At 48.2% G+C, this 21,259-nt stretch overlaps 1 protein-coding gene and 1 long non-coding RNA gene across 2 annotated transcripts in view; one reads left to right on the forward strand and one right to left on the reverse strand.

Annotated features, from left to right (window-relative positions):
- The window catches only part of LOC106726690, a 23,661-nt gene extending 12,148 nt beyond the window's left edge, over window positions 1-11,513 (reverse strand). Inside the window, exons 1-2 of the long non-coding RNA XR_001362766.1 lie at window positions 11,373-11,513; window positions 3,254-3,264 (exon numbers count right to left, since the gene is read on the reverse strand). This is a non-coding gene — a long non-coding RNA (uncharacterized LOC106726690). The remainder of the gene's footprint in view (window positions 1-3,253; window positions 3,265-11,372) is intronic.
- The window catches only part of ZNRF3 (zinc and ring finger 3), a 51,523-nt gene that overhangs the window by 25,325 nt on the left and 4,939 nt on the right, over window positions 1-21,259 (forward strand). The window contains 4 exon segments of the mRNA XM_005869809.2: window positions 18,087-18,161; window positions 18,581-18,712; window positions 20,037-20,147; window positions 21,064-21,231. Of these exon segments, the coding sequence (XP_005869871.1) occupies window positions 18,087-18,161; window positions 18,581-18,712; window positions 20,037-20,147; window positions 21,064-21,231 (486 nt within the window).

The following is a 21,259-nucleotide window of genomic DNA, read 5'->3' on the forward strand; positions in this document are numbered from 1 at the left end:
TTTATTCCTTTTTAAATAAGAAAAGGGAACACTGCTTTTTTTACTCTGAACTTGGGCCAGGACTATTGAAGTTACCTACAAAATTGTACATTAACCAACTAATGCCAGTGATGAGTTAATCTATAACTTCATCTGTTAGCTGTTAACATGACCCCCAAACCTAACCTCCTCTTGACTGTCAGACCCTGATCCTGGGCACACTTCCCCTCGAAGCTAAAACTGAAGTTGGGGCCTTGGGCTCTTGTATTTGTAAGTCTTAGTTGGTCCCTGCCCACTATCATATCTTCCTGTAGTATGTGTTCATGACATAATGAGAGTAGGGCTATGTATGTGATGATACGACCTGCAGAATAGCAGGGGCCGGGTGCTCTCTGGAAAGCTCTGGCTTCTGTCATTTCTGTGTTTTAGAAGCTGGAATTATGCCCTAACCTCAGTGGAAGCAAACTCTGTATATGGGGGGAAATTAGAGGACTTCTGTTACTGTTTCAAAAGTACTCACCTGAGTACTTTTTTTTTACAGTGAATTCAATTGGTACATTTGAAATTATTTTAATTTACACATCTTTTAAAGACTAAATCTCCTTTCTAAGCTAACATACACCTGTCCTCAAGCAAGACCGTTATAGTGAACCTTCTTCCTTTCACAAGTCATCTTTTAAAAATTCTTCCCTTAAATGTTCCACTTCAGAACATTTATCTGAAGCGGAACATTTCAGATAGGAATGTTCGTATAGGAATGTTCTAGCAATGACTGCTTAAAATAATACACGAAATATTTATGTTCTTACTTACAGGTGCTGGTTAAATATACCTTTCAGTTATTTATGGAAAACTAACACTCGAGTGCCCTGAGTTATGATTTTCCCCCCAAAAAGAAAAACTTGGACATGACAAAACTTAATGGACTATAAAGAAGTGGGGGGCAGGGTTGACAGGATATAGTCAGTTCTGAGTTGAACGCCCTCCCCTGCTGCCAGCATACTCTGACCTTGGGAAGTCACTGCATCCTTTGCAAAACGGGGACATGGGTCGAGGTGCTCTTTAATCCCATTCCAGGACCGAAAGGCCCTTAATCGATTCATATGGACCGTAGTCGAGGTCACTGTTGCTGAAGCGGCCCCCTCTGTCCCTCTGCATGAGGACTGCAGTGACTCTTCGGGTGGGCCACCTTGGCTCTTGGGGCCAAGAGAAGCAGGCTCAGTCCCTCTTCTGGATTTGGCTCATCGGTCCTTCCAAATGTTCCAGCCAATGGAGGGTATGCATTTTGACCCATTTAGCCTCAGAATGATGCCAGCCAGTCTCCATGTCCTCATGATGGTTGGGTGCTCTTGAGCCAGTGTTGGCATATTCTACAATTTATCTGCCTGTTCTGGGGGGGTAACATAGCACCTGTAGTTTCTTAGCCGTCTCCTCTTACCCACAAACCAGACTGCCAAACTCCTGGATCATAAAACAAAGGGTAAGCACCTGGATCATGACCCAGCTCCTTTCCTGTTCTTTTTGACACTTCCCCAACAGGAAAGGCTCTGGGTAATTGATAGAGATTATCCCTGATTCCCTTAATATAACCTTTTTACTCTTTCCTTTTCCTGGGATTAAGGTGTTCCTTAACAAGAAGTCCTTTTCTTAATGACACAGTCATCAACCTGTTATTGACCAAAGGAAGTGATCTAGCCCAACTCCACCTCTGTGGTTCATAGTCCCTTTTAGTCTCTTTCATAGTAATGACTTTTAAAGTTATTAACTGTGTGGGGTTTTTTTTCAATTTTCCGCAGTGTTAAAGACTATCAAACTAAACTTTAAAATTAATCTGTCTTCTTGAAATAATAATTGCCCATATACTTATTGTTGGATATAAGTGTTCGTACTGAGTAGATGTTTTAATATTTGCCAAGTGAGGGTTCCGAGGCAGTGTGCTTTCACTGTTGAGGTGTGCCATTCGCAGGATGAATTGAGGTCCGACATAAGGTGAAGACATGTGGACTCTGTCAGCAAGTACCTTTCCTCCTCCTCCTCCTCCTCCTTCCTCTCTCTCTTTCTGTCTCCCTCCCACCATCCCACCCCCCGCCCCTTTCAAGGAGTATTTCTTGCTGTGCATACAGGGTCTCTAGTGTGACTACTGGAGCTCCTGGAGGAGAGAGACTAGATCTTCTAGGACTGGGTCTTTTCAGCATACGCTTGTACCATCAGGGTAGGGGTTCAGTAAGTGTGCTGAATTAACAAATCCTGGGAAGGACAGTCACTTACAATTCAGCTTGTTGCCTAGAAGCACCTAGCCGCCAGACTGAACCTTGTGTAGGGGTCAGGAAACCCCATCCAGAGAGAATAAAATTTCAGCTGCTGATCCCAAAATGGCAGTAAACCACAGGCCGCTTGGATGCTGTGTATCAGAAGCTCCCCTGCGGGCATGCTGACTGCTACCAAAAGACAGCCCAGTCAATAAATAGCAGTCAGAGTTTATATGGTGGCCTCGCGAGTGGACTAATGATGCGTAATCACCAAGCATCGCCTTTTGTGAACCTCTTCCCTTCTGACACTTGGTCTGTATCTGAAAGGTCTGCAGCCGCAGCCCAGCTCCTGGCCAGCCTTCTCTTCTTCATTCGGGCAGCTTGGTCTTCAGGAAGCCCTTCCTGACCAGGCCAGCCCGTAACTCACATCTGTTTATATGGTGGCCTCGCGAGTGGACTAATGATGCTTCATTTGGGCAGCTTGGTCTTCATGAAGCCCTTCCTGACCAGGCCAGCCCGTAACTCACATCACCCCCCTCCAAGCTCATCTCTTCCAGACCTGTTTGTGAGCATCCTTCAAGGTGGTCTCACACAGTTTGAGCTCTTGATCCATTTGTCTTCCTTGTTGGTCTAACTCCGTTCCTCTAAATCAGTAGATTGCTCACTCTGCACAGGTGAGAACTTGCCCCTTCCTCCCCAACTGCTTCACCGCCCCGATGGAGGGGCATGGATGGGACTGTGAACCTAGGAGCAGGAAGTACTATTGCAACAGTCCTGACACCTGGTCGGGATGCCCAAGAACATCTTGTTCTCCAGCTCATGTCCATTCTTGGCCTCAGGAAGGCTAGCCTGGTGCCTTTTCGGCTTTTCTCCTTCCCCTGCATCATCACCACCATTGTGATGACTATTGAGTACCAGGACTGGAATGCATTTGGAAAAAACAAGAGTGTAGTTTCATCATGGCCTTCAACTCGTTGGCCTGTAGAAATGGGATTTAGGGTTTGTTCTTTTAATTAAACACTAACGTATGGTCTTCCTGGGATTAACTCATATTACGTTTAACAGCCTAACCTATGATCTCAGCTGCTACAGCCAGCATCCCCCCTCCACACCCCCAGTCCCTGTCACTAGAGTTGTTTCTAAGGGCAAAAGCTGTCATGACTTATTACAGAGAAGTGGGTATTAGCTGAGCAGTTGGCATCCAAGTTCTGTGACTTGGTTAACTCAGTTCAGAGTGTGTTGGAAAGCGTGTGTTTTGTGAAGAAAAATGGGACTTAAACTTGAAAATGGTGTCCTTCAGATTCTCATCTTTTGAAATATTTATCATCTTGTTATCGCAGAAGACTTCTGCAACTTGGATTCTATTGCTCTGTCCTGCCCTTGTTCAAGGTCCTGGGACCCCTGTGGAGTCCAAATATCATTGCAGCCAAAGGCCTAGCCTACGGAGCCTCTGCTGTGAACCCCAATATCTTGCCCCATACGGGACAGACATTGGCTCTTGTGCCCACAGCCCCTCCCCTCAGCATTTGTGCCCTGTAGCGTTTGCTACCTGCTGGGTTCCAGGTGCCATGCTAGGGGCTGACCCCAAGACTCCAAAATTGTGAGGGATCCAGGCTTCTGCTTTGAGGGTATCATTCCCACAGCCAGACATCACAAGAGCCTCGATTGTTTACTGCCTTGAAGCATATTTCTCTTTTTAACAAGGGCTTTCCTTAAGCATGAGTAAGAATAGTATTAAGTGGTTTTCTAGAACCAAGTACTGTAACTGAGAAAGGAATCCACCTGGCAGTTCTGGGCGGGAAGGAACAAGGATTGATGAGTTGGGATTAGGAAGCCCACTCCCGGCCACGCTCTCTCCTCTGACCTCCTTAGGGCTTGGTCTTGTGGTTGCTTATCTTGGCAATGCCTAAGAATCAGCCCCGAGAGCTTTCTAACCTGCAAAGGCCAGGTCTACCTCCATCCCAGCCACCCAGGGAGGGGTCTGACCCTGCATTTTTAAAAAGCTCCCCAGGATGTTCCCAGATGCTGCCGGGGTGACAGCCAGTGACCACCTTCTTCCTGTTGTGTGCCATGGCATCATTTCGTGCCCTAAACTTGATGTCCTCTGTGTATATGAGGTGCAGCACAGTCTCATCAACTTGCAGAACCCTGCAGAAGGTAGAGTCACTGTGACTCCTGAGTGCCTGCTGCTCTCTGTGGGAACTGGGCCTGCAAGCAGGACCAGATAGGATGCCTCAGCTCTGCTGCCTGGAGAAGAGAAAAATCCTGTACTCACAGTCAAGGGAAGGGCCAGGTGCCCAAAGGAGACACACATACTGTCTCCAAAGGAAGGAGACTGTGCCTAAATGCTTACCATGTGCCAGGCATCTTCTCATCTAGTCTCCCAACAACTGTGAGAATACCTCCTCTTAGTATTACCCTATTGTACAGGTGAACAAATGGGAGCACAGAACGGTCATCACACCTGCTGAGTGAGGTGAGCCAGGACTTCAGCCCAAGCAGCGTGAGGTGACAACTCCTCCCCCTACCCAGCCCCCATGGCCATGCTAAAAAGCATTTGGGGCTCAGTTGTTGAGTGTCAACCTGTGAACCAGGAGGTCGCTGGTTTGATTCAGGGTCAGGGCACATGCCCGGGTTGCAGGCTCAATCTCCAGTTGGGGGCGTGCAGGAGGCAGCCGATCATTGATTCTCTTTCATCCCGGATGTTTCTATCTCTGTCTCTCTCTTTCTCTCCCTTCATCTCTGAAATCAATAAAAATATATTTTAAAAATAAAAACTTGGGTTGGCCTGCCTATTCACAGGTCACCTTCAGGCTGTTTTCGTCCTCAAGCTCACCCTGATTAGGGGTATCATCAAACTGCACCCAGATAAGAATAGCAGGTGTGGGGGGCAACGAGAGAGATTTGTTTTTGTTGCTGTTATCAATGATTTTGTTATGAAATCAAGAGATTTGTATTTTACTAATAATACAAATCACAGATACAAGGAGTCAATACAATCGGATACACAGAGGACCATTTTTAAACCATCTAGATAGATTTTTAAGAAGTATCAGAGGGAAAGTTGTACTGTTGGTGAGCTTGCATTGGCTAAAATGGCAATGGATAGAACTTCCTTCCTTGAATGAAATAGCCTCTGACGAAAGAGACCCGGCTTTCAGCAGCTGATCCTGGACAAAAGTAGGGCTTTCCACGTTGCCAACCCTCTTTATGTTGACTATGAGCTGCATGACATTTGTAAAGGGAGTTTCAAAGATGAGATTCCAAATGGGTTAGGATAAGAGCGAGCTGGAATTTCCTTGTCAGACTGGGAAATACAACCCTCACATGAGCTATTGATGGAATACTTGGAGTTGCAGCATTCATGTTTCTATATGTGCACACATCTCCATCACGCTGGATTTGGGAAACCCCTAGGGCAGTGATGGCGAACCTTTTGAGCTCGGCGTGTCAGCATTTTGAAAAACCCTAACTTAACTCTGGTGCCGTGTCACATAGAGAAATTTTTTGATATTTGCAACCATAGTAAAACAAAGACTTATATTTTTGATATTTATTTTATATATTTAAATGCCATTTAACAAAGAAAAATCAACCAAAAAAAATGAGTTCGCGTGTCACCTCTGACAAGCGTGTCATAGGTTCGCCATCACTGCCTTAGACAGTGGTTCTCAACCTTCTGGCCCTTTAAATACAGTTCCTCATGTTGTGACCCAACCATAAAATTATTTTCGTTGCTACTTCATAACTGTAATGTTGCTACTGTTATGAATCGTAATGTAAATATCTGATATGCAGGATGGTCTTAGGCGACCCCTGTGAAAGGGTCGTTCGAACACCAAAGGGGTCGCGACCCACAGGTTGAGAACCACTGCTCTAGTGGCTGTGGCGCCACTTTCTCCAGGAAGGACAAAGAGAGGCCCTGACATCCACCAGCTCCTCCGTCAGAGGGGGAGGGTTTTATCTGGTTGCCTGATCACCCCTGGATCAATTGAGGGGATCAGCAGAATCAGGGGTGAAGCAGGGCTGCCCAACAAATGCCACAGCTACACGCCGGCCTCGATGTCCCCAATGGGTATATGGCCCCAAACCCTCCTGTGTAACGCTGACAGCTGCAAACACATCCTTACATCCCTCCATGCACACAGATGAAGAGATGCGCTTTTGGAAAAAGTTTTCCTGTCACTTCATCGCATTATACGTTTTCTCTCTGAGCTGGTTATTTAAAGGAGCCCTCTGTGGAATCCTTTTGTGAAGCAAATAATCAGCCCTGACTCGAACTTCGTGGAAAAGCTGGCTTTTCCCATCAGGTTTGCTTGCGGGTCAGAGAGAGCCCGTCCTCCACCTCTGGGGCAAAAGGGACGCTCCTGTAGGGTCTTCAGACTTCGCGGCACTGTTGTTCCTCCTGAAGCCTGATCCCGCCACCTAATGAACACTTGTTTACAATTAAACAAGTGTTCGCTGCCATATGCAGAGAGGGGGTGGTCCTCTTTGAAGTTTCTAATTGCTGACTTTATACAATTTGGCCTGAAGTGGGACTTCTGGAAACTCAACTAAAAAGATAGCAGCAAACAAGTTCTTCCAAAAGTGTCTCTTCCCGGCCTAGACGTCTCCGAAACAGCCAACTGCTCCCCCAGCAGCGGCTGGAAAGGAGGGGAGGACGGGCTTCCTGGGATTTGGGTGCTCCTTGTCAGGTGTTCAAACAAAGAGGATCATTGTATTGGGGGGAGCTGGTCTAAATGTCTATGTCTAAGATTAAGATCTAGGGAAACGCATTTCCTTTTGACACCCAGTATTTTCCAATTGTGAAAGGGGTACAGCCCGTGCAATGGCGCCGTGACCATGGCTGCGGAGTGCAGCCACTTCTGTCGGCTCCTTTAATTAGGAGAAATTAAGTGAGGCTGCTACATATTTTGAGAATAACACTATTTAAACTCAGGCAGCCCTAACCACTAACTGAACCGCTGGATTCTCGCTGCTACATGTCTCCGAAATAGATCAGCATAATCTTAACTAGGACTTAACATGCATCATCTTCGTTCCGGAGCGCAGAACCAGCAGCCCACGGGAGCCTCGGAGGCTTAATGACTTTAATTATGGCGAGAAATACCTTCCCCCCGGTGGGAGGGGTGCGGCCGCCGGCCTGGTCGGCTCAGGGAAGGCTGGATGGGAGCCCGCCCCCAAAGACCGCCCCACTGGGTGGGGAAGGGACTGGGGGGAGGCCGCTAGGGCCTCCAAGTTCTGAGCCGTGTTTGTGGCTTCAGCGCTTTGATCTTCTGCCAGGGAAACCTGGAAGGTCAGGCCGGGCTGCAGCCAAGCCCCGGAGCGAGGAGCCAGTGGAGCGGACAGGGCTGCACCATCCACCCTCACCCTGCACCCACCTCCTTTCACCCGCCCCCCAAAGTGAAACCGCCTGGCCACCCAGCAACCCTACCCCCCCCCCCCCACCCCGTTCTTCTGCAAATGTTCTGTGTGTTGATCCCCTTTAGGCAGTGGATTAGAGGCTCCAAGTCATGGAAGTAAACTAAGCAAATGCCCTGCAAGTTTGGTTTTGGTCAAAAAAGAAACCTGTTATTTTTTAAGCTGAGTGTACCCCCTCCCTACAAATCCCTCCAGAGGGGCAGGTGGTTCCCCTGAGGTTTGTGTGTGTTAGGGCCCTGCCCCTCCCATTTTCTTCTGACACCCGCTCCCTTCTGGGCACCAGGATTTTCTCACCGGTTACCCATGTGCTGTGGTGTGTGACCTCATTTCCTTTGGAATGAAAGGTTTCTGTAGGAAAACAGGGCTTGGGTGAGAGGGGCCTTACAAGCCCCTGTCCCTGGCAAGAGAGTTCCCTGTCACGCAGTGACTCATGCTGCAGGGAACAGCAGCTGACCAGAACAAGAGCCTGGTGCCTGGGTGGTCACTACTAAGTGAAGGAGATGGGAGTGGAGGAAAGGAAAAAGTGAGGAGGGGAGGTTTGAAATCCACTTAGTGGCCTCGAGAGAGAGGGGCATAAAGGGACCCTGTGAGTCCCCACTGTTTGTATTTGGGGAGGACCAGCCAAGAGGGACTGATGGGCATCAGGCGTGGCCAGTCTCTGGGACTGGCTGGTTGGTCTCCGTTGGTGTTCACAGTCCCTCGCCCCTCCCTGACCACAGGAGCGGGCCGGCCGCAGTGGCAGCAGAAGCAGGGCTCGTTACTGGCGCCCGGCACTCCTGGCAGCGATGTGTAGGAGGCTCGGGCCTCAGGTGAATGTGCCGCGCAAGTCTGTGCTGTGGTCTCATTGCCCCACACCGTTGAGTCTGGGGGTGAGGAATCTGCCCCCAGTTCTCCCAGAAAGCCACGCTCCAGATCCTCACGCCTGCTGGGGAAGGCTGGCCAACATGCAGGCCACGTTTCTCAGGTGGACCCCATCCGTCTTTTAGGGCTTCGCCGCAGTGATAATGGAAGGAAGGGAAAAATCCCGCATCTCATGCCATGGGTGCCATTCGTTCCTGTGGCGGTGCCCAGGGGTGGTCATTCTGTCGGCTTCCCTTTGGTGAGAGTTCTAAAGGGGGTTTGCATTCCTCCCTCCCGAGAGAGTGTCGGGAACAAACACTGCAAGTGCACAGACTTGTTTTCTAAGAGCTTTGACATCAAAGATGTGCTCGCACAGAGGCCTGAGGCCTGATATAAAGATCCATCACCAGGCAGAGCCATTTTTAGTGGCTGGGGCCAAAGTTGCCGGGAGACAGTGATATCTGCATTAGAACCAACCACCCATCAAAGGCCCATCAGCAAACACCATAGCAGAAGACCTGAATCGGTTAATAAGAAAGCAGATCCACAACATCCGAAAGGCAGACCATCTCGAGTTCCAAGAAGACCTGGTAGAGAATGGACTTTCTCAGCTTCAGAGTCAAAGGAGATCAGGTGGCCAGGAGTGATGGTCTGAGCTTAGAGTCCAGGGCCCAGGGTCTTTGATGCTAACCCCGAGGGCAAAAGGCTGATCCTTTTTAGGTTAATCAGCAAACATTTCTTGGCCTTTTACCCCTGTGGCAGGCCCTTTGCTGGGTTGCTGGGGATTCAGCAGGAAAGAAGTCTGACACATTGGCTGCCCTCTAGTGAGAGAGGCATTTTTAAGTCAACAATTACAATGTGATGTCATAAGAGCCGCAATGGTGGGGCACAGAGACAGGCCACAGGCACTAGCAGTGCAGAGGGAATAAGACCTGAGCCAGATGAGAGAAGAGAGAAAGGCTAGCCAGTGTTGGTGGGGGTAGGTAGTGCGTTCCTCGGTGGAAAGGGTGCAGGAGGTCAGAGAACAACTAGAAGCTCAGCCTAGTTAGATTGGGAGCTGGAGTGTTGAGTTTGTGATAAGCAGTGGATAGGTTGTATCTTATCCAGAGTCATTCAAGGAGCGTGGTACCGGTCAGATCAGTGACTTAGAAAGGACCCTCTGTCACTGAATGGAGACCATACTGGGGAGCAGGCAGGGTGGGCTAGGGACACCCCCAAGGGAGGATATTGTCAGTCACCTGAAAAGTGTGGTGTCCTAGACAGGCGGCAGCAGTGGGGATGGAAAAACGGTGGATGGATTTGGAAGATGGAATCAGCAAAACATGGTAAGCAGCTGAGTGTCGGGGTGAGGGCAAAGCGCTTTGGTTTGACCTGCCCCACCCCATCCCCGGGAGGGGGACACTTCCCTGAGGAGGGAGTCCAGCTTGTAGGAAGGGAAGGATTGGATGAAGAGTAAGCCCATTGCAAGACCCAGTGCATCCATATCAGCCTGAGCAAGACATGACCATAGATATCTTGGGGACCCAAGCTGAAGCAAAATGCTGACGCCAAGTCATAGGAACCAAGCCCCGGGACTCTGGTGCCATTTGGATTCTCCACAATCATGGTTTCTGCCACCTGGGGTCACCCTGTTAGAAGCGTGTCAGACGAGAGCCACAAGTGAACTCCTGGTTGGCTAAGAAGGGGAGAGACTTTTCAGGAACACTCATTGCTAAACAAGGTCTCTCCCTGCAGGACAGCAGCAGGGGTGTAATACATACAGACACTTCTAGAAGGTCCTGGCTTGTATTTTTCCTGGGGTGCCTGCACACAGTCGGCCCTCTTAAATACTTGGCAGATTGAACCGTATAATTGAGTGTTTTCATAACAATAACCATCTCATTCAAATTGTGATGTATATATCCTTATACATTGTTTTCCAGATCAAAATGTAGGTCTCTGTCACATCCCTGTCTTTCCTACCTGTGAGTTACAGCAAGGGAGTGATTGGGGGGTGATACTTCTCTAACCTTAGTGTCCCATGTAGCACATTCGTTGGGTCCCAAACGTCTCCCATGGGGGGAAGGGTGTTGACAGGAGTTGCTGTTAAAAGCATGTGTCCCAACAAATTGGGGATGCCAGGTAGAAAGAGCCTCTAGGGTACTAATGTGCTCTGTGTCAGGGACAACAATTCGAGAATATTCAGCATTTCTCGAAGGACACTGACCAAGAAAACCTGTCATCCCCCAATCATACTTTAGGAAAAGCTCCTATAGGGACATGGGCTAAGTGATCCCATGGCTGTAATATCTTACTCATTTGCCCATGGAACAAAGCTCTCGGATTATTCCTATGGCTCCCCTGGCCTTTTGATCATACTTTAGGAAAAGCTCCTTTATAGAGACATGGGCTAAGTGATCTCATGGCTGTAATATCTTACTCATTTGCCCATGGAACGAAGCTCTCGGATTATTCCTATGGCTCCCCTGGCCTTTTCAGAGAGGTCTGCCTGCTGCTCACTGCTGAACGTATCCCCAGGGCCTAGCACACACAGCAACTGGTTAATTACTACTGTTACATAAATTCATAAGTGGCACTACACGTAGAATTAACTCCGTTCCCACCTGCTATGTTAATTGGTTTAGTGTAGACAATCCCAGGGCAACCCGCTTTGGTAGGCTTTATGGGGCTCACAGACTGGTCAGTGAGAGCTACCTCCTGACCCCATTAGACCCGGAGGGCAGGTTTTGGTTTTGGTCAGGTGAGGCATTCACACGTAAGTTGTCTATGCCCTCTGACTTGAGCAAGACCTCTTGTGGGTATTTATTTTTAAGGATGGATGCCACCAGAATGGAAGTATAAGAATAGAAATACAGCGCTGTTTTTAATAGTGGAAAGTTAGACTGGTCACCAAAGCAGTACTGCATGTTGGAGTTACCTTTACCTTTTCTATAACTTGTACCAAATCATCCACTCGTCTTTCCTTTGCACCATTCCGTCAAAGTAATTTGGTACAAAAGAAAAAAAAAAGTTAGACATCCTCTAATGCCTTCAGAAGGAAAGTCTTAAACTCTGGTACAACCATATAATGGAATAATATGTGTAGCTGGTAAGAAGAATGAACATTTTTCTACATCAATGTTATTGAATAAATTATTACATTAAGGGGGAAAATAGAGTACAGAACAGTATATACATTTAATTTATTTTTAAGTGTTATTTTGATATGTCAGTATATACATATGCATTTTATTCCTGCTAATGTATGGCTTTTAAAAAAAATATGCAAGGATATAAACCACACTGTTATAAAACTAGGATAGCCCTGACCGGTTGCTCAGTGGTTAGAGCATCGGACTGCAAACTGAAGGGTTGAGGGCTGGATTCCCAGTCAAGGGCACATACCTCAGTTGCAGGTTCGATCCTCAGTCCTGGTTGGGGCTCGTATGGGAGGCAATCAATTGATGTGTCTCTTTTGCATCAATGTTTCTCTCTCTCTCCCTTTTTCTCTCCTTCCCCCTCCCTCCTCTCCTCCCTCCCTCCCTTCTACTCTTAAAAAAGCAATGGAAAAAATACCCTCCATTGAGGACTTTTTTTAAATTAAATTTTTTAAAAAGTAGGATACAGGACGAAAGGTTTTTCTGCTTTTACTTTCAGAATCACAGTAAGTCCTCATGTAATGCCATCCATAGGGTCTTGGAAACTGCAGCTCTAAGCCAAACGACAGGTAGCAAAACCAATAGGACCACAGGCTAATTGATAGAAACAAGAGTTAAGCTCCTGCAGCATATTCTTGGTCACAAAAACACACCCAGCTTCTAAAGAAAGACCTAAAATACTTCTAATATTAAACATTGAACTGAGCACTTAAGAAAGATGAATGCAAGAAAATTCTTTTCAACCCGCTTATTCCAGTCGAGGGTTGCAGGTGGCCAGAGCCTGCTCAGGACCCCAGGTGGGAACCCACCCTGGACAGGACACCATTCATTCACTGGTCACAAAAACACACCCAGCTTCTAAAGAAAAACCTAAAATACTTCTAATATTAAACATTGAACTAAGCATTTAAGAAAGATGAATAAAAAGAAAATTCTTTTCCAACCCGCTTATTCCAGTCGAGGGTTGCAGGTGACCAGAGCCTGCTCAGGGCCCAAGGTGGGAACCCACCCTGGACAGGACACCATTCATTCACACACACACACACACACACACACACTCTCACATCGTAGACACACCACTTCACCTCATGGGCACATCTTTGGGATGCGGGAGGAAACTTGAGTCCCCGGAGAAAATTCACCAGACATGGGGAGAACATGCAAACTCCACAGTGGCCCCCGCTGGTAATCAGTGTGTTTGTGGTTTTGTTTTGTTTTTTTTCATCAAGGTTAGAAAAAAATGAAGTTATTCAAGGACCTGCTGTATTAAAATGTTCACATCGAGCACATATTACTTTTGTAAGTAGCAAAGACACTAAAGGTGGTCATGTTTTGGCGGGAAATGCATCACAGAAAGTGCTAAGCAGAGGAGAAATCCTTAGAGATATCAGAGCTCAGTAAAGAATAAGAGCGGTTTTGACTAAAGAGAAGGACTTGTCAGTCTCAGGGGAGGGGTCACACATGAACTTGACCTTGAATCCGTAGGATAGGTCTGATCAACTTATACTTCACTCTGGGTTATCTCTCTGCATGTGAAGTTTCATGCAGAATTACTAACAAACTGACTTCCCTCTCCCAGCTAACTTACCAACAGGTCAGTTTACCCAGAAGTTAAATCTCTTGATAAACTTGTCTCATGTTGTGGGTGCCAGCCTATCTTGTTATTACTGCAGATAAATTAAGTTATGTGGGTTTATACGGAGGGGCATTAAAATCCTATGTGGATTATATTAAGATTCTTAGTACTAATCTTCATCTTCTTTGGCCCTGGACCTCCATCCTAAGGAAATTGAAAAAGTAAGCCAAGATTTATTTAATGTAGCGTTAATTATAATAAAAATCTGGAATAGCTCAAATATCTAAAACACATGAGTAAGTAGATTATGTGAAGGGATATATCACAGCCTTTAAAATATTTACAATGAATTTTTAATGACTTGTTGGGAGCTTATGATAAGTACAAAAAAAAACCAACAACAACCAAAATCGTATTCAATGGAGGGAAAAAAAGAATTTGCTCGGAGCCCCTATACGTCAGAACTTCCTGTGAGAGGTTGAAGGCACATGTCTTCATATCAGCGGTTACACTCCAGCTTCCTTGGTGTCCCCATGGACAAGAGTTTGGGACAAAGGACATTTTCAGTAATCTCTTGGGTTATTTCCTATTAAGGTGGTATTTTGTCAAAATTTTCTTACAATAAAGATTAGGCACTGGGGGCAACATACTCAGTGCTTGACAAAGAAACAGGCAACAGGTGAAAAATGGAGTCTGTGCCCAGGGCCTCTGAGAAGTGAATATACCGTGGGACCAAACCCAAAACCAAGTCTTAGTAGACCGAAAGAGTGCCAGAGCCATTCCTGATTAGAATTCCTGAACTTAATTGACACTAATTTAGTCTCTAGACTAAGTTTTCCCGTCCACAAGGTAGTAATGGGAATATTCTCATCAGAATGCCCCATTCACATCTGGAAATTTAAGAATCAGTCAGCCCAGCCCAGCCAGTGTTGCTCAGTGGTTGAGTGTCAACCCATGAACCCAGGAGGTGATGGTTCAGTCCCCAATCAGGGCACATGCCTGGGTTGTGGGCTCAGTCCCTGGTGGGGACGTGCAGGAGACAGCCAATCAATGTTTTACTCGCATTGATGTTTCTATCTCTCCATCCCTCTTCCTTCCTCTCTCTAAAATCAATAAAAACATATTTTTTAAAAAGAATCAGATTGATAGAAGCACTTCCTTAGGGGAAAGATGGTTCAATCCCCGATCAGGGCACATGCCTGGGTTGTGGGCTCAGTCCCTGGTGGGGACGTGCAGGAGACAGCCAATCAATGTTTTACTCGCATTGATGTTTCTATCTCTCCATCCCTCTTCCTTCCTCTCTCTAAAATCAATAAAAACATATTTTTTAAAAAGAATCAGATTGATAGAAGCACTTCCTTAGGGGAAAACCACATCCACATTCAGGGAACAGTAACCCAAGAGTGTGGTCCCAGGAGGCTTTCTCTCATGGAGAATAAACATGCACTGAATAACCGGAGGAGCCTTGCATGGCAATAAGTGCCAGCCACAGTGGGACCCTGTCTTCCAGGGCTTAGAATTGTGTACTTTACAAACCTCGCGTGTGCAGATGTTTGCACTTTTGATACCTGTTTCAATGGCTATGGGCATTGTCTAGCCTCGGGTCTTGCAGGCCGGGAAAGGTAAATAAAGAACCTTGACAACCTTTTATTCCACATTCTGCTGCTGGGCTTCTGGTCACCTGCCGGCTGGTGCGGACCTGCCCTGTGCCTGATCAAAGCAGCAAAGCTGATGAAAGATGGGAAAAATACCTGTGTGGGTGGGGTCGAGGGGAAGGGCATGCGGAGGTCAGCGAGGCAAGGCCTTTGGCTGCTTCTGGGAGGACTTGCCGAGACTTCCCACCTGTTTCCTGCTACTCACACCCTTCTCGTGCTCTTCTTTCCGCTCCCGTCTCTCTGTGCACAGTCCAGGGTAACCCAGTTTACCAGTGACCTTCGTCTGGCAACATCCACCAGGGCATCTCGCCCATCCTGTCTGAAACAGCCTTATCTTGAGAATGTTGGATGTTATAAAGATAGGGTTCCTGGCAATCGGAATCTCCCCACTGTGGTTTAGATGGGTTTTTAAAATAGTCTTACCAAGCTTGACGAGGTAAAACGGTATACGATCCAAGGTAGGAAGGTTGGTTTAAGGAATATGTGTCATCCATCACACTGAAAACATGGCGAGGGGGACAGTGTGACCAAGTAGTGTCCTGTGCTTTTCAATTGGCTTTGGGAATAGTATAATAAACGTGTCCTCTTCTAAATAGGGGTTATCTGTGGCCTCTTTCAAATCCCGAGCCGGCTCCTAACTGGCAAGTTCCCCAGGAGGACCCTGCTCAGCCCTGGTATATGCAGGAAATAAGCCTAATTTAAAAGCAGCTTACATTAAACATGACTTTTAACGTTAAGTCAACTGTGAGAATTATCATTTTCTCAAACTAAATATTTGTGCTTGGATCCCGTGCATGAGCCCGGCTGTTTCTGAGGTTAGGCTGTAAATGGGATTTAAGCACCTTAATATTGACCTGCTCTCTTCAAAGTGGAAACCAGGAGACTGGCCAACCCTCCTAGATGATGTTGAAAATGTCTCTTTAAAAGTGCCTGCCCTGGTGGGTCGTTGCCTCACCTCCACAGCCCGAGACTGCCACGCTCCTGTGGCGCAGGGGAGCCTGGAAGCCTCACAGGTCCCCAGTCTTGCAGGCGTTCGCCCGCAGCCATTCGCCTCGCCAGGTGCGCCAGCATCAAAGCGGGGGTGCCGGGTGCTCCTGATCTAGATGCTTCTGAAGGCTCCTTCCCCTCAGGTGCTGTTTGATGTGTTTGATCGTGGAATGAAAGCCAAGTTCAGGAATGAGAGGTCCTGTTTATTACCTCGTATTCCGTATTCCGTGCTGTTCCTCCAGGCGCTTCGACATCTTGGGAGAGTGTGAAAGACTGGGACACAAGCACTGGCTGACTTGGGGTCCACGGGCTGTTGGCCTCAGGCAAAGGAGTCTGTGCCATCACGCCCTCTCCTGCTGGAGGCAGGTGATAGGACAACTCCAGCTCTTTCCGCGTTGCTCTGGACAGTCAGTTGAGTGTCCAAGATTGGAACTGGGCCCTAGCTGGTTTGACTCAGTGGATAGAGCATCAACCTGCGGACTAAAGGGTCCCGGGTTTGATTCCGGTCAAGGGCACATGCCCGGGTGGTGGGTTCAATCCCTAGTGGAGCCAGAAAGAGCTTCTCAAGGGTCACTCCTGACTGCAGGGTGGTGGTGGTGAGATGGGGCGGGGTGGACCAGTGGCAGAGGAGACGTTATGTATTCAGAGTAACACACTGAGTCTCAGATCAACAAGAAGGAGTCCCGAGCAGATAGGACAGCTTCGGCAGCACAGCACCAGCGTGCCCGAGCTCGTGAAGTTGCAGAGGCCTCCGCAGTGTCCCTGAGGATTTCACTGCCCTGCTTGTTGAGTGCCAACCACAGGGAATGGACTTGTTCTAAAAAGGTGGGGTAAGACTGCCCTCTAGTGGGCTGGTAGAGCCGAGCCATTGGTCTAGCCACCTCATCCACTTAGGTCCAGTGTTGCTTTCTTACGCTGCAACTATATGGAGTGATTATTCCTTTTTTTGTTTGTTTTTAATTTATTAAAACAAAATTAAAATTTGGAGATTTTGAAGAGAGAGAGAGAAAGTGCTGCAACTATATGGAGTGATTATTCCTTTTTTTGTTGTTTTTAATTTATTAAAACAAAATTTTAATAAATTAAAATTTGGAGATTTTGAAGAGAGAGAGAGAAACATTGATGTGTTGTTCCACTTATTTATGCATTCATTGGTTGATTCTTGTATGTGCCCTGACTGGGGATTGAACCTGAAACCTTGGTGTATTGGAACAATGCTCCAATCAACTGAGCTACCCGGCCAGGGCCTAGAGTGATTATTCTTATGGAAGGAATTCAAATTGTATACTTTCTCAAAAACCCTGGCCCTAGAGACTATCTTGACCTCAGAGCGTTAGCCATTCTTTGCCCATCTTATAGGAGGTTTTGGTCCTTCCGTGCCTCTTTCTTTCTCTCCCCCCCGTCCCCCCCATGTTAGAGGTTGTAACAAGATTCAGGTTTCTAAATGCAAAGATTATGTCTTATGTCTTTCTCTTCTGTAGCTTCTTCCCATCTTCCACTTAGCTGGACATAAAGTTAAAAGGTACATCGGGATGGAAAGGAATCCTTTTCCCAAAAAAAGAATCTCACCGCTTCTCATTTGTTCCTAAAACATTCTAATCTCATCTCTCTGATCAATAGTTTCCCAAGTAGTTAAGTCATCAGAATCCCTCAGAAAACTTTTAGAGCTGTTTCCTGGGCCTCCCTCCAGCCCTGCTGAATCAGTCTCTGTGGTTTGAGCCAGGAAATCTGCTTTACAAACTTCCCAAGTGGTTTTTGATGTGCAGCCAGGTTTGGCAGCCAACTGCTCTAAATCCCCATTTACAGTGATTTCTCCTAGCTTTTCCCTCGGACGGCGTCTCCAAAGGCCTTCGGCCCGTGTCAGTTATTAAAATTGACCATCTTGAGATGCCTTCAGAAATACTCCGTACGCTGCTCCCACTGCAGTGCCGGGTGCCACGGGAAGAGAGAAGGACCACAAGAGAGGGACCAAAGGCATTTGCTTTGGTTGCCAGTGGCTCTGTGTTCATAGCAGAAAATACTGAAACCAATACCTTTATGCTGACGGGGCAGGTTGTTGGTTTGTAGTTTGTTTTTAATGTTTAGGTTGGATAGGGAGACAGAGGTTGACTGAGTACCCAGTTTTTTATCTTCACCTATTCTAACTCATCTTGTTCTCAAGGTAGATGGTCTTGCCCCTTGATGTACAGAGAGGAAAGGTCAGAGGGCCAGAATGCCAACCTGCTCTGTTTCCTTCTGCCAGGCCAAGCGAGCAGTGCAGCGGGGAGCCACCGCAGTCATCTTCGATGTGTCTGAAAACCCAGAAGCTATCGACCAGGTAAATCCTCGGACCGTGCCGGCACCGCACCCTCCCGAGAGAAGCCCCGCCTTTGGGTAGCTTGGCCTGTCACAGTCATGTCAGCCTCATCTCAGGGCCTTGGCGTTGTCTGCTGATGGTTGCTGTCCGTGCTTGGACATCATACTCAAGGCCAGACTATGGAGAGGGGTTAAGAGCCAGGAAAGTTGGGATATAGGGGACATTTCCCAAGACCTTCTGGGCCTTCAGTCTGCCCGGTCCAGCCTAGAACCAGCCTCATCCCCAGCCTTGCCGTCTGGGAAGCTCCGAGGCAGTCATGCTTGAGGAGTCGGGTGATTTCCAAACGGGTATTCCGTATTCGTTTCCTCCAGCCTTTCTCTCTCTCTCCTGCTTCTTACAGTAAGCACGTCTTCTAACCGGGAGCGTCTCTTCTTCCTTAGCTAAACCAGGGCCAGGAAGACCCGCTCAAGAGGCCCGTGGTGTACGTGAAGGGCGCAGATGCCATCAAGCTGATGAACATCGTCAACAAGCAGAAAGTGGCTCGAGCAAGGATTCAGCACCGGCCCCCTCGAGTGAGCCTCCGCCCCGGCCACCACGCCCGGCCCCTTCTCTGCTGCCACCTGAGCCTTCATTCCCTTCAGGCTTTGGGCTCTCACTCCTGTCTTCTTTCTGATCTAATGCTGATGCGCCCCAGGTTCCTATCGGTTTAGGTCAATGCTCCTTTAGCGGGGGTTGGGAAAGCCCTACCAGAAATAGCTGATTCGGGCCAGGATCTCCCTGGTCTCTTCCACCCAGTGTTCCCTCTTGGGAAACTCTTTTCTCTCTCCTGTCCCGTCTCCCTCTGAAAGGCTGGCTGAGGAGGATTGAAGGGAAGGAATTCTCAGCACAGAGCTTCCCACGTCTCCTCCTTCCATGTGACCTAGACCCGAGGGAAGAAGCCTGTGCTTCCTTCTTCCGTGGGGTCAATAGCGTTATTAAAACCCCGAACTGATACTGATTCTGGAAAAGTTAGCTGTCAACTGGGATTGAAGTTCATGGTTTGTAGGAGGTTAATGAATAGTCTTTAAGGCTTCCCTTAAGGGTGTCGACACTGCTGACCATGAACTCTTGTCTGGCATCTTCTGCCTAAACTTCTGAAGATTCTAGGAACCTGGGACAGGTGCCCCATATCTGGTTTATTTCCTTCTCACAGATATTGGGATCTTCACTCTAGGATGGTTCTTTTCCGTGCACATCATAGCTGGACACCTGAGGCATTCAGTTAGCAAAATTCTATTCCTATTGGCTCAAGGCAGGTCCTAGATAAGGTGACCTCAAGGTCTGAGGAGGCAGTGAGACGTGAGGAAAAGGTAAGAACTAAAAGTAGAGGGAGTTTGCAGAAGAGCTGACATGCTGGCTTCTTTTTTAAAGGGAAAAAAGAGCACTTTGGTAAATATGACTCATTGTAGTGGAAGCTGATATTTGTGGAAGCAGCGTACAATTTTCTGAGTTGTTGTAAACCATTAATTACATGGTTAGTAATCACTGCTCCCTCAAAACATGACACTCATTCCTTTGTCCCAAAAATGTGATATTTGTGTTTATTTGGAGAAGCCTCTCCTACCGGTTCTAGCGAGCTTTGCACTATTCCGCTGGGAGCTGGGCTTTATGAACTGTCAGGAGACCTGGCTGAGACCGCTGCAGGCCTCCCCCTGGCGACACTGGAGGGTACTACCTGGCCTGAATAGCACCCGGTGTGCCTGTTAGCAGATCCCCAGGTGTTCCCTGCAAATGGGGGGGCTAGGGGGAGTGCACCCCAGTTGCCCCATCCTTATTCCGACTTGAGCCAACACAGCCCGTGCGCCGAACCTCAGGCTGAAGAGAGCGGTGACTCACTGTGTCTGTGTTCTGTTCCAGCAACCCACGGAGTACTTCGACATGGGGATTTTCCTGGCTTTCTTTGTCGTGGTCTCCTTGGTCTGCCTCATCCTCCTTGTCAAAATCAAGCTGAAACAGCGACGCAGTCAGGTAATGCCTCTGAGCAGCCCGTGCACACTGATGCCAGCTGCCCTGCCCGGTCCCAGGGGCCTAGAAATAGCAAAGACAGAAAAGCTAGAGCACAGCTTCCAGCGCTGTGTCTTCTCTGTTCTAAAAGGCCCGGTCCTGCAAAGGCCGAGCATTAGGGGTGTTGCCAGCCAGGCATTTTTCCAAAGAAATGTTTAAATGTTCATGTGGAACCCAGAGCCTTGATCTGGGCACCAGCAGCAGCAATGTCACCCGGGAGCTTGGTAGAAATGCAGGGTCTCAGGCCCCGCCTCAGACCTGCTGAATCTAAGTCGCATCTACCTGGCTTTCCAGGTGATTCTCAATGAACAGAGTAGGCGCTCTGGGGCCCCAGCTGGCACATGGCTGTGTAGGAAGGATTTGGGGGTGGAAGGTGATGAGAGGCTAAGCAGGAATCTTGACTCTCAAATGGGTAGCAGCGTGCTGTCGGGGGAGCGATGGTGGACCTTGGCAAGCAGTCTGTTGAGAGGAGCATCGCCGAGTTCTCAGTAGAACAGTGGCTGGTGTTTGCCCAGCACATCTGATTTACCAAGGGCTGAGCCCTCACGCACACTGTCTCATTTGCCCTCAGAACTTTCTCCAGGGTAAAGGGGAGGAACCCTGGCACAGAGCAGGGTCTTGCAGAGTTGGCCAAGCCCTTGAAGTAGACCTCTGCCGGTCCTTCCCCTGGGGGAGGCCTGGGTTGCTGTCATGGGCACTCAGGAGCCTGGCACATCTGGGCTGTGGCAATCTGGATTTTCAGTGATGTCCCAAATGTCTGCTCTGGCCTGATCGAGACTAGCATTACCCTATCCTGGCTGATCGAGCGCCGAGGCCCTGAGGGTGCCTCCCACTGTTCATACGTGCCAGACCCTAACACGGGCCACACTCTGCCATGCAGAATTCCATGAACAGGCTGGCTGTGCAGGCGCTGGAGAAGATGGAGACCAGGAAGTTCAACTCCAAGAACAAGGGGCGCCGGGAGGGGAGCTGTGGAGCCCTGGACACACTCAGCAGCAGCTCCACGTCCGACTGTGCCATCTGCCTTGAGAAGTACATCGACGGAGAGGTAACGGCAGAGGCTGGGCTCGTGGGGA

The sequence above is a fragment of the Myotis brandtii genome, unplaced genomic scaffold, assembly GCF_000412655.1.
Source record: "Myotis brandtii unplaced genomic scaffold, ASM41265v1 scaffold303, whole genome shotgun sequence".
Lineage (NCBI taxonomy): Eukaryota > Metazoa > Chordata > Mammalia > Chiroptera > Vespertilionidae > Myotis > Myotis brandtii.